Source organism: Aphelocoma coerulescens, chromosome 4 (assembly GCF_041296385.1).
Source record: "Aphelocoma coerulescens isolate FSJ_1873_10779 chromosome 4, UR_Acoe_1.0, whole genome shotgun sequence".
Classification (NCBI taxonomy): Eukaryota; Metazoa; Chordata; class Aves; order Passeriformes; family Corvidae; genus Aphelocoma; species Aphelocoma coerulescens.
Window position 1 is genome coordinate 16,763,886 of NC_091017.1, and position 12,559 is coordinate 16,776,444.

Consider the following 12,559-nt stretch of genomic DNA (forward strand, 5'->3'; position numbering starts at 1 on the left):
CTAGAATGCTGTTTTTCTCACTCTCTAAGAACAGGTTGAAATCTTGTGTGTCTTATTTCCTTGGGCCAAATGTGGAATTTATTTAGATCTCAGTCAGATACATAGTAACACATTCGCATTCAGCAGTATGAAATTTCCCAGACTACTTTAAGTGATGCCAATTAAGTTCACAGCTACATGAGTCACCTAGAATAAAAAAGAGGGGAAAGTGACCAAAAAAACACATAGACATCTTTGCATGCTAAAGACTTAGGAGGTATGTCTGAATAAATACGTGTGAATTTTATTAAGTTTATACTCTAAAGTGCCAGTTAAATATGTGCTGATGAAAAGCTGCTTGATTTTAAAAGGTAAACAGCAAATGCAGATATATTATACTGATATTAGAGAGAGTACACTTAACATGCATCAGACTTGGTTTTATGAAAGAGGAGGCAAGACAGCTAAATGCAAAATTTTCCAGAGTTGTTCCTTGTTTTGATTGTGCTGTCCAATGAGCTGTATGTAAAAAGAATTCATAATAAGCAGAGAAGTGGCCAGGTAAGGTTCACCTCTTAGCACGGGCACTCTGGAGAAGGCTATAAATGTTACATGATGAGCAAGTTTAGCATAAATAAGAAAGGTTTAACAAAAAATACCTCTTCCTTTCTGCCCTGGGTCGAAATTCAAAGTAATTCTACTTGGGGGAAAAAAAAAAGGTGTGTGAAGGTGATTTCTCAAAATGGTTTTTATTTTCTGTAAAAGCAGAGAGCTGTTTAAATACTAAGGAGAAACTTGGCAGTGTTCAGTTTGTTCCTGATTTCAGCAGGACTGCAAAAGAACAAGAGGGAGAGGGAGCAATAAGTGGCATTACTAAATTACTAAATATTACTGTCCTGTCCGTAGTGTGATACAGTGTCGGTGCTTGGCTCAGTGTTAGGGGAATAGCATTGGAATTACTGTATCTGCTGTAGAATACTTCCCTGCAAGGTGCAGGCATACATTCACGTGTACTGGCAAAATATGGACGTGGGTAGAATGTAACTGTAAAGCTACAGAGAGACGTGCACACGGGCTACTTTGCAGGCAAAAAGGGAATGAAACACATTATGAAAGGAATAAAAGAAAATACATCTGAAATGCAAAAGCAGGAAAGGCCCAAGTATTTTTGTTGTCTGCTCTGACCTTGGTGAGGGCAGGATAAAAACCACACGGGATTTAGCGGATGACTATAAATGAATGTGTGTGTACACACATAAAGGTGAGAACCAAGGGGAGGAATCAGTCGGGAGAAAGGGAATTCCAGACGGATGAGGCAGCACACGCTGAAGGGCAACCCCAGCTGCATGGTCATGAGGATGGGACAGGGAGGAATGCATGAGTGGGCAGTATTGGGATGATGGACACAATATTGGAGAGGCAGGATGGAGGGGGGCCAAAAAGAGGTTTTGAAAAAATCAGGATGCTAAATATAAATAGGCTTCAGACATTAACTGTGTCACTGTGATATAATTATGGCTGTTACATTGTTTTGGTCTGGAAGGACACAAATTCAGACCTTAAGGTTCCAGTTTACAGGGGCTGAGGGACAAAGCTTAAAGAAATAAATAGTATGAATGGAGGCAGGAAATAACAAAACCACGAGTGGTGATGTGGGTGGAGCAAGTTGCTAAAGAATTAAGTAAATAAATCCAGTTCTATTTAGTTAGTTTTAAATTTAGAGTAATTTGGAAAAATTCCAAAATAAACTTTCAAGCTTTTTCTAAAACTAAACCTGAAGAAATTGTTTTTTTGTTGGTAGGTTTGTTTTTTTAGATCCTCATATTCACTGATGTGTTTTCCACGTATCTGTTAAGTTAAATGTGTTATCTCAAAGTCCATTAATTCATTTTTAAAATCTGTCATTCAGATTCCATAATGTGAATGTGGTTTAAATCCCTAGATAAGTTTATTAGGACAAATCCATTTCAAATCTTGGACAATCATTGTCTTGTATTTATTGACTGGAAAAAAAAAAAAAGTGTAGAATAGCTGATTACTGCTGGTTAAAAAAATGTACCAATCTAATTTTCAGGTGGTAAAAACGTACTCATAATTGAATTTAAACCTAGTCAAGGCACTTAGCAGTGCCTTACTGACTTTTTCATCTACACAGAAAATTGAGCAAATAATGCAATCACTTATCTCTAATATTTTGTAATTGTAGCCTGTGTTCTCCTTCAAATCACTGTTGTTGGTTTTTTCCCCTGGATCACATTCACAGGTGTCTTACACGCCTTTTCTTGCTCTCCGCAGCTGGCATGATTTTTTTTGAAAACTTTTCCTTGTAACTGGTGGTACCGCAGACAATTTTCTAAATCCTCAGCAGCTGCGAGGCTGCTTTGCACGGAGTGAAGTGCCCTCTCTCGGGGTGGGCTGGCTCTGCTGGATGACCCGCTCCAGCTGGGAAGCAGGAGGTTGTAAAGGGGGTGAGCGAGATCAGTGACGGCAGCTGTGGGATGCAGGCAGCGGCTGCTGATGGGGGGAGATCTGCAGCCTCCTCCCCACGGAGCCTGCAGGGTCGGGAGAAGGAGCAGTGCTGCTGGTTATCCTGAGCTGTCATGGGCAGGTTAGTAATCTCTCCATGGGAAGGCTTGGAAATATTTGGTGGTGTACTGGGTCTCTCTAGGCTGGGACAGGTGTCTGCAGGGCAGTGATTTGACCAAGCAGCCAGTGCATCATGGTGTGGGGCCAGTCTTCGTGCTAAAGCTGATGTGTTAGATTTGGGGGGCTGGGGAGTCGCTACTTTTCTCTGCACTGAGGCTGCAGACGTGGTCAGAGTGTGCAGCCTCTGGGCTTCCAACTTCCGAGGGTCTGTTCCTGCTGCTCCTCCCCTCGGTTCCTCTGGCGAGGAGAAAGTCAGGAGGATGGTGGAGTTTTTGGTGGCTGCAGTGCCATGTCCCTGTATAGGAGAGTAGCTCCTGAGCCATGAGAGCAGTCTGGGAGCGATGCCTTCCCTAAACTGGCTGGGCTGCCCTGGGGGTTCCCCTCCCCATATGGCAGCAGGTCTTCTAGGGGTAGAATGAAACTTCCACGTTGCCAGGTTCTTTCAGCAGTTAAAAAAAGGGCTATTGATGTATTGATTGACTTGGCAAATGCTGCTGGGAAGCTAAGGGTGATAAGAAATGACCCCTGGGACTGCAGGACTGGATCATGGTATGAGGATTGCTCTTGGCCTTGCTGTGCAGCCGTGCCAAGCTGTGTTGTAATTCTTTACCCTTTCTTACGTGAACATCGTGTATTGGTTGGAAGCTTAAGGCAGAGAATCTGTGGGATTTTTCTTCTTTTTTTTTAATATACTCTCCTAGACAAAAATCCAAAATCAGATGTGACATAATATATCACTGGGGGCCTCAGGCCCTCTTGTATACCAAATAATAGTTGGAAATCAGTGTATTCTGGTAGCCTGACAAAAAAACCTTGATTGTTCTGTACCAGCCTTTCCACTGACAGACTTGTGGTTTTGGTTTAGAGGTTTTCTGTTAACCTGCTGAAAACTTGAGATAAGCCTACCCGATTTGCTTGCTCTTCCTGTGACAGAGATACTTTGTCCACTAAGAACTTTGCCAAACCACTTCAGGTTTTTTGAAGTCTGATTAAATAACCAGCAGAACCATAGAAGTTACATCTTGCCTTTGAGGAGGTAGATTGTTAAATTTCACCTTGTATCCCACTCTGTTTTAAGGCCACTGCTACTTCATCTCCCAGTCAGAATGGAGGGAAATTGTGTGAGGGGCCATGGCCTGGGAGAAGGTCATTGTTACTGACCCTACAGAAAAAGTGGGTTGTTGTTTTTTTTGTGGTTTTGTTCCTGATTAACACCACGTAACCTATGGCCTTTGTAAGCTCCTGTGCTGTTGTTGCTGTCTGATCTCTCCTTTTATTCCTGCTGCCCTAAGGTATATGTTTATTTAAGCAGCAAAAGGGTGGTATTTTGTTATGGCACATGGGTGCATCGCTGTGCTAGCTCAGTTTAGCTGCCCTGAATAACAGAAATAGCAAATATGCAGGGACATGGGAGTATCAGGCTGGCACCTAGAATGCCCCAGGGTGTTGGGGGACGTGTCCTGGCTGCCAACCCTGGCCACTGCTGGCAGTCCTGCAGAGTTGTGCCAGTGTCACTTCACTGTGTAGACGTGCAGCAAGTCTTGGTCTGATACTCCTTTTAAACCAGAATAACCTTACACCACTCCTTCTCTTTGTGTAGATGTGACTCCTCTGTACATGTGAACCTCTGTGGTTCCGCCTCTGTTTTCTTTTTATCCCTTTGCACTTGTGCGCAGCCACCAAGAGACTGCTGCCCTTTTTTCCCATACCTGTGATGATACTTCTTTGGCATTTTGATTAAATTTAATCGATATGCCGATAGGTGCATTGATTAAATACAGCCATTGGTGCCAAAATAATATCTCCTCTCATCCACTGAGCCTTGTTCTTTCTTTCTGAAAGAAAAATCTGCTCGTGGTGTTCAGCTTGGTTATGGTGCCTTGGTGCTGAGAGCCTGTGCCATGGCTGAAACTACTGTAAGGATCTGGTGTTTCAGCAAAAAGAGTCTGGAATGGTTCCATTTAGAGGAGGTCGCTGCAAACTGAGCTGCCTGAGGAGGGCAGGCAGCCTCAGGGCAGTATCTCCAGTGACTGCAAATTCTCTTTCAAGTCAGTTTTTACCAAGGCCGCTATTGTTTTGCTGGTTTGCAAAACAACCTTTACTTCTCTTTCCTTATTTCAGGAAGTTTTGCTTCTTTCAGTGGTGCCACTTTGGAGATGCTGTTTCATTGCATCCTGTGTTTTTTGAATTGTGCTCTTTGTGTGTGTCCTCATGCAAGAAGATGTGAATCAAAAAACACATGGAAATGCATCTCAGTGCATTGCTCACATTGCTCAATCTGCTTGTATCATCTATGTTTAGCTTCTCTTCTACACTATCACTTCTATCCCCGAGGCAGCTGTAATTTATATCTGTTAATTATTTTTCTGCAATCTAACATGTTGAAAGAAGAGAGATTGAAAATGCAGAGAAAGGTGCTAAAGTGGAGATGAATGAAAATATCTACTCTGCATGTCCAGAACTTAAAATGGAAGCAAATAGAAATAAGTTCTTTGGGATGTTATCTGCCTCTCTTTGTATTTCTAACTTGTTGCTGAGGCATCTGATGACATACTTTGAAAAGTGAGAATACATAAGTGCCTGTAAATCACTGGGGCTTGACATATGAGACACTCATGTCTTTTGGTTTGTAAATATGATTTATATCACATTGCAGAGGATCTGAGAAGTCCTCCCTAAGCCAAAAATGAACAAACAATTGGCATCTGCAGTTTTTCAGCACATCACTGCACTTACTAACAGGTCCAGTTTGGAATATTAAATGTTAATGGTTTCACGTGCATGCAATGCCAGTAAACCTGCTCTTCTGCCGGTGTAAAAGACCTTAGCACTGGGAACTTCACTGATGGGCCTTTTTTTGTTGTCTGAAAAGTATTTCTCAGAGGTGTAAATTCATGATCTTCACGTTTGTTTCCCTACAACTTGTGATCTGTCCGGTGAATTGCAGCTGGCTCATAGCAGGCAGCAGAGCGGGTGAGTCAGCCCATCCAAGCGCTCCGTGCCAGTCCGTCTTGGAAAGGCTGATGTGCCAGCAGGGCTGCTGCTGAGTCTTCCTGTGCACAGTCCAGAGCTGGAATCCTGAAGTAACATTTGCCTCTTGACACCGTTTATTTTAACAGGCTTGAATGCATGTGACACCTATTCAGAGTTTAAAATCACTGCAAATACATCTAAAGGCAAGTTGGCCATGGCCACTGTTGCCGTATGTGACGTGCTGTATGTCTGGGTGAATGTTTAGTCCTGTTCTCCTGGCTGGAGGTCATTTCTTAAAACAGCTACAGTTTTTCCTCTCACTGCAGGTTTTTGTAGAGTTGGTAGTGAAAAAACCATGTGTAAATGCACAGGAATACTTTGGGGACTGTTGGCATATAAAACTTGTAGTATCTTATTGTTTCAGCTTCTGCTCTCAGAAGTATGTCCCTCATTCAGGCAGCTTTTCCAGGATGAGTGGAGTTTTGGGCTGCTTGGCTTACGCAGCACGATGAGGGCAATGCACATCTGCTGTGGCACCTTGCTAGGGCTTCTGGGCTTTTCTCTGAGTGCTGGAGCACATGGAAGTAACACAGGTCACAGGACCTTACTGCCGCTGCCCAAGAGTGGGGGAAAAAACCGGTGGGCATTACAAGAGAGGGTTGAAAAAGTGATTAAGGTGCCCGAGTATGTAAGTCTGCACGTGACAGGATTTCCAGAAACAGCCACCATTCCAGATGCACAAACAAGTTACAGTTCATCAGCTATTTATGGTAATTGCATGTGCATTATTCGCCCCTGGCAAAGGCAGGGTCACCTGAGTTAAAGAGCGGAGCACGTGCAATTACTGTGTTTGGCGGTTGATTCACAGTAACTTGTTATCACACGGTATTTAATTGACCTTTTCTTTGGTCTTTCCCAACTTTCGGCAGAGGTGGTGATCTATTTAAATAGAGGCTTTGTAAATGTGGCTCACAGCAAGTGCTGCACTGAGTGTTTCCCCTCTGCCCGGAATTGCAGCCGTGTCTGCCCTGCCAGGCACTGCCTCCATCCCACCAAAATGGTTTCTAGCAGGAAAGTCCATAGTGTTGCAAACAAAGTGAAAACTTCACTAAACCAGACTTGACTGCTGCATCTGGCTTTGGACTATTGGCAGTGGCACTTGGACATCGAAGTGCTCGCTTGTGGCATTCAGGGGCTGCGTTTCCACAGATGGGGCCTGTGTCTGTTGGAGGGGTTGGAGAGCAGGACGTTTCCCACTTCATCCTGGGAAACCATCTGGGATGAAGCCAGCTTTATTGTGTGTGTTTCTGGATTAAAAGCCCCCTTTATCATTTTCTTGTGGAAAATAGAGGAGCCTTTCAGTTCCTATCTGAAGAAATATCTCTGAATAGTTCAGGATGTCGAATTTGGGGCTTCTGGGATGCTTTCTGCTTTAAGCACAACTTCAAAAACAGTGGGAAAAGCAGCTACAGCAAAAGCAAATTAAATTTATTTGCTGTACCCTGTCTTTCTGCTGAGGGCAGTTAATTCTGTTCCTGATTCTTTAGTTACAAAAAAGTTATGTAAAAGCTTGAGTAGCATGCAAAGTCCTTGTCTGACTCTGTACCATCCTTAGGGGGACTTCAGTGACAGTATAGGCAGTAATACTGGTGTGAGGTGTGAAAGGAGGTTTATACAGTGCTTGGGTCAAGAGCCAGGCATGGCACTGTGCTTTTGGGCCATGTGGGAGGCACATCAGTAGGGATGATGAGTCTGAGCTTGGCTTCCTCACTGCAGGAGAACACTCGGCTCCGCCCCACAACTGGAAGGGCAGTTGAATGCTGATATGGGCCAGTGCCTGCTGGAGCTGAACTTCTGCATTTGTCCTGTATCACCAAGGAAGCTAAAAACCCCATAAACTTAACAAAAATTTAGTTGAAAGTTCAGCATTGGTTTTTGGTTTTTTTTTTCATTTTTAATTTGACAGGCCATCAGCAGTCTTCATCAAAGCCAAAGCAAAGAGGAGGATTAAAAATGGAAAAAGAAAAAATTATGTAATTGCATTTCTTGTGCTGTTGAAAGTTGTTTTGTTGTGACATCTCTGAAGGCATTGGTATTTTGTACCAGCTTTGTTGAGTTGGATAGAAAGCTATAAAATAGGATGTGCTGGAGGAATAGATTTGGTTTGTTAAAAATACTGTAGTGATACCATGCTGAAAGCAGTTTGTGTTCAGATCAGCATTTGTTACCTATACAACAAACGTGACTTACTTCATAAGGGACCTAAGCAAGCTTTTTAAAGTAGAGCAATAAAAGAATAGATGAAAATAGAATCTATAAAAATACTCAGTATCCATGTGGCTCCCTCTTGGTCTGACAACTCGCTTTTCCCAAGGGTTTGCCTTCTGTAGGGTTGAGGTCTCTCATCAAAAAGTTATGAAGAGGAGTGGCTGAGAGCTTGCTTTTTCCTGCCTCGTACTGAAGGAAAACCTGGGAGGTTTGAGCTCCTGGAGGGGCAGCTGGGTGGGGTGTTTTGGTTTGATTTTTGGTCTTTTTTGGGTGTTATGGGTTTTTTTTTTGTCTGAGAGAGACAAGTTCCTTATTAATCCATAATTAAAATGGGAAGCAAAGGCCATTTTTACAAACAAATGTTCACAGCTTACCTCGAATCTGTGCTGGGTCATTCATTAATTAATCACTGTTAATTTTTGCATCTTTGGAGAACTTTTCCTCCTTGGACTCGTTACTCCTGCATTTATTCTTTCAACTATTGATGCCCATGTTCCTGTTGCATGTGCAAATTACTTTGATTCTGTTCCTGAGGTCTTGCTGTTGCAAAGTGCATCTGACAGTTTCACTTTGCAAATTAGTGGAAGGTGTGGATAGAGGGATCTTAAAAGGGCCTAGCAGCCTGAGGAAGGGTGGAGACTATATTAGGTAGTAAGAAGTGGTCTTCATCTTCTTTAATTTTTGGCTTATTCTCCTTCAAAAATAATTGCCTAGTCAAGTTGTGAGGCAAAGAAAAAATGGTCTAAACCCAGTGCTTTCAGTTTTTCGTGACAGTCATTTGGGAGCTAAACCCCAAACCTAGTGAATCTGGAAATTTGTGTGGCAATACATGGCATAGGCAGTACAAATATGAGAATACCTTTGAAGCATTGATTTTTATTCTTGTTGTTGTTGTATATGAATGCTGCCTTCATGTACATTATAGAAATAGCTCATCAGAAGGGCCTAAGTCAAGAAGCGCCATCTGATGATGTGTCCAGCAGCATTATGGTGATAAAAAGAAGGATGTGGAGACACCTGGCTTTGGGCACTATTGGCTTGTTAGGGTTTTTTAAGGGATAATCCACCTTGGAAGCTTTTATCTAGTCAGAAGGAGGAACTGTGTTGGTACAATTTCTGGGGTTTGTGTTTTCTTATCTCCTATCTCAGTCTAAATAAGACATCTGCTTGTTTTGTGTTAATGAAATAATATTTTGGTAGCAGAATTTGTTAGTCTGGGGGGCTAGTTGGTAGTCAACCTCTAGCTAAAGAATGTTTACAGAGAATGTTGTAAGGCCTGAATACAGTAAATTTAGGTCATACTTAAGTTTTAATTTATTTTTTTTTTACTGATATGGTTTAGAATAGGGTTTGTATTTCCAGAGTTGCTAAGGCTGCATATTTAAAGAATTTTGTTCTTATCCATTCAGTTCTCATGATGTTTTTGTGAAATGCTCTTGCATGGATCTCCTTGTGGATCCATCTACTGTTGCTATGCATTTAACTTCACAAGTAAAATGGCAATTTTTTGTTAACTGTCTTCAACAGTATCCCATAATTTGTTTTTTAACCATTTCTAGAACTGCAATGAAGTTGGTTTTTTGCTGTTGTTAAAGCCTAAACCTAAAAAATTTTTGAACTGTTTTCTACTCTAGTAATTTGGATCAAGATTATAGCAATCCAGCAGGCTGATTGTAAAAATCTTTGTCTGATTGCTTTGAGATACAGAAAGAGACAGGTTGGCTTTTTTTTTTCTTTTCCTATAAGGTTGTAGGCATTGCTAATTTCTTATTTGATTGAGCAACCAATGTAGTTTGAAATCAGAGATCCAAAAATCCCTTTTTCTTGACCAGCATGTGGAATTTCCCACAGGAATCCTTAGTGTTTTTGTTATGTTCTAAGAATATATCAGAGAAGTCTTTTGTTGAAGTACTAATATCAATAGGTTTCTATAGCACCTGTGCGTTAGGCGAAAGTCTGTGAAATTGTAATTATTTTTGGAATTCTAATTTAGTTTCACTTCCACCTTGAAATAAAACCCTGAAAAGGTTGAGTAGGCTTCGCTGTATACTGTTCACTGTAAGAAAAAGAAAGTAATTAAGTTGATATCCTGCTGTGTGGTGGAGCTGAGTGCTGCAGGGAAGGATGCCATCCAGAGGGACCTGGAGAGGTGGGCCTGTGTGAACCTCGTGAAACTCAGTCTGGAGAACAGCAGCCTTTCTACTGTTTTACTGGTATACGTGAAATGCATGTTTGATATGTGTTAAGAGCAGCTCTGCTATTTCCAGAGATCTTTAACTTCAAAAATGTGCCTATTGAGGGAGCATAATAACATGAAAGTCTGATGAGGTTGTGTTTTAGCAGGGGTTCTATTATACTGCTTAGATGCTCTGACAATGTATAATTTGGAACTATTTATGTTGGTATTTAGTCACACTTCTGGAACTCAAAAAATGCAGGAAAAAGACAGACATATACTTATCCACCAGGTACCAGGCTTAGCGTTGGAAAACCAGAATATTCAAGCAGTTGCAGAGGGTCTCATTTACTTTGTTTTAGCCCCTGAGCAGTAATTTCATATAAAGGGTTCCTCAAGCTTCTTTTGAATTTTGCAGTGCCGTTTCTGCCTTATTTCTGACTGTTTGGTTTTCCAGTTTCTTTTGGCTTCTCTTCTGTCAGTTTTGGTTTTGAGTGTTTAAAAGTGCTTAAAAGTCACCATTTTGCCACTTGAAAAGCACAGGCTGGTTGGAACCTGGAATCACAGAATTATTAAGTTTGGAAAAGACATTTTAGTCCAACAGCTAACCCAGCTCTGCCACCACTAAACCATGTCCCAAGTGCCAGCTCTTTTGAACACTTCCAGGGGTGGTGATTCCTCCACTTCCCTGGGCAGCCTGTGTCGTCTGATACCCTTTCCGTGAAGATGATGTTTTTCCTAATGTCCAATCTGAACCTCCCCTGTTGCAGCTCGAGGCCTTTTCCTCACATCATGTGGAAACAGCGCAGGACAGGATGCACAAAGATGGAAGTTGATGGATTTTTTTATTCTGATGAGTTGCATGGGTATTTAATATTTAATTCAGTCAATATTGTCTTTTGAGGTATGTTAAGAGGATATTGTGAAAATTAGAATGGCAATTACATGGGGTTGCACAAGCAAAAGAGAATTGTTCTCAGCTTTTGATTTTATTTTCAGGTTTAGCTTGGTTTTTTTTTTTTAATTGAGTTTTCTAGACAACGCTTGACTATTGCACACTGCCTCAAAATACTAAAGGTCTTCCCATTTTTTTAATCAAGATGTGTGGAATTGAGTTCTGTGCAGGAGTAGCATATCTCATCAGTGCTTGTCTTTGCAGCTAAAAACGAGTAAAGAACCAAAGTTCTGTCAAAAAAAATTAATTAGTTTGACAGGACTTACTTTTCATGAGCTTGTTTGATATTAATTGCTTTAATTACTCGATGCTTATTAATTAAAGTCTTATTAATAAAATCCTACATCAAACTTCTCACTATTTTGATGGGCTCAGTATTCAGATGACAGGCTATCATAAAGTTATTTTCTGCAATTATCATTTAAAGTATTGCAGCAATCCCAGTTTTCTTCCAGGCTTTTGGAACTTTTGGAACTGGTGCTCTAGGACTTTCTGAAAAGGAGTGTTAATAACTCAGATAAAATCTCTTGAGTGTTTTTTGTTATGAGTTATTTGGACCTAACAATCTCAAGGAGTTAAATGTTAATAGCCACTGTCTAACATTGTTTAACTAATCAGATACTGAACAAAAATACCTCGTATATGTCTGCTTTTTTTTTCATTTTTTTCTTCTTTTTTTCTGTTTGCCTTTTTTTTCCCCACTACTAGCAGCAGTTCCACAATTTTTTAATATGGCTATTGGTACCTTTTTTGTTTGTTCCAGTAAAGTAAAATGAGCTTTTTTTTTTTTTTTTAATTCATGTTAATGATGGTTTGTACTTCGCCTTTCTTGTGTTTTAACACTTCTAATTAATAAAACTTTCTGTTGGCTTCCATTTTTTCACATGTACACCAGGGTGAGAAGCGTAGTTGGGAGCTGCTTTTTCTGCTACGCCTAACTAAGTTTGTCTTGCTAATTTTGCAATGCAATGTTTCGTATTAAAAGTTCCAAGTTGCCATTTGCATCTCTAATTATGTCCTCAGTAGTTTTGTCTCAGAACTGTTCTCAGTTTTACAGAAATGCATCTGATCAAGCGCTGTGTATGGATTACAGGATTTGATTTATTTTACTTGTGCATGGACCACTAATTGTTATACTCTGAGGACTGGTATCTTTGCCAGGCTGGGTGGCTGCAATAAATTTTGTGCATATTGATCTTCAAGGTTGCTTCCAACCCAAACCATTCTCTGATTCTATTCTATTTGTTGAATTAGAAAATGGGAACCCAAAGATACAGGAATGTTGATTCGGGCAATTGCTTGTAGCACCTAAATTCCAGTTAACCTGTGACTGTGCAGAAGGTTAAAGCAGCATCTTGGCCTTTTCTGTGACAAACTGGATCTGAGGGTGATGGTCATGCCGGACTGTTACTGTGTATTTTGGGAAGGATGGGTGGGGAGGGTGTTTGATCTTTATCAAATACAGCTAATGTTTGTCTGGACTGCTTAGCTCAAGCTAAGCAATGAAATCCTGTAAAGGCCCCATGCTGTCTCCTGCTTTTCTGTGCATCATCTCCTAAGCA

At 41.1% G+C, this 12,559-nt stretch overlaps 1 protein-coding gene across 6 annotated transcripts in view; it reads left to right on the top strand.

Annotated features, from left to right (window-relative positions):
• Window positions 1-12,559, top strand: part of NR3C2 (nuclear receptor subfamily 3 group C member 2) — a 191,560-nt gene that overhangs the window by 62,456 nt on the left and 116,545 nt on the right. The window contains exon 1 of one of the 6 annotated variants that reach the window (XM_069012831.1): window positions 2,418-2,587. The exons of the other annotated variants lie outside the window; for them this stretch is intronic. Coding sequence (XP_068868932.1) covers window positions 2,580-2,587 — 8 coding nt within the window. The 5' untranslated portion in view covers window positions 2,418-2,579. Of the gene's footprint in view, window positions 1-2,417; window positions 2,588-12,559 lie in introns of those variants that run through there. 6 annotated transcript variants of the gene reach the window in all.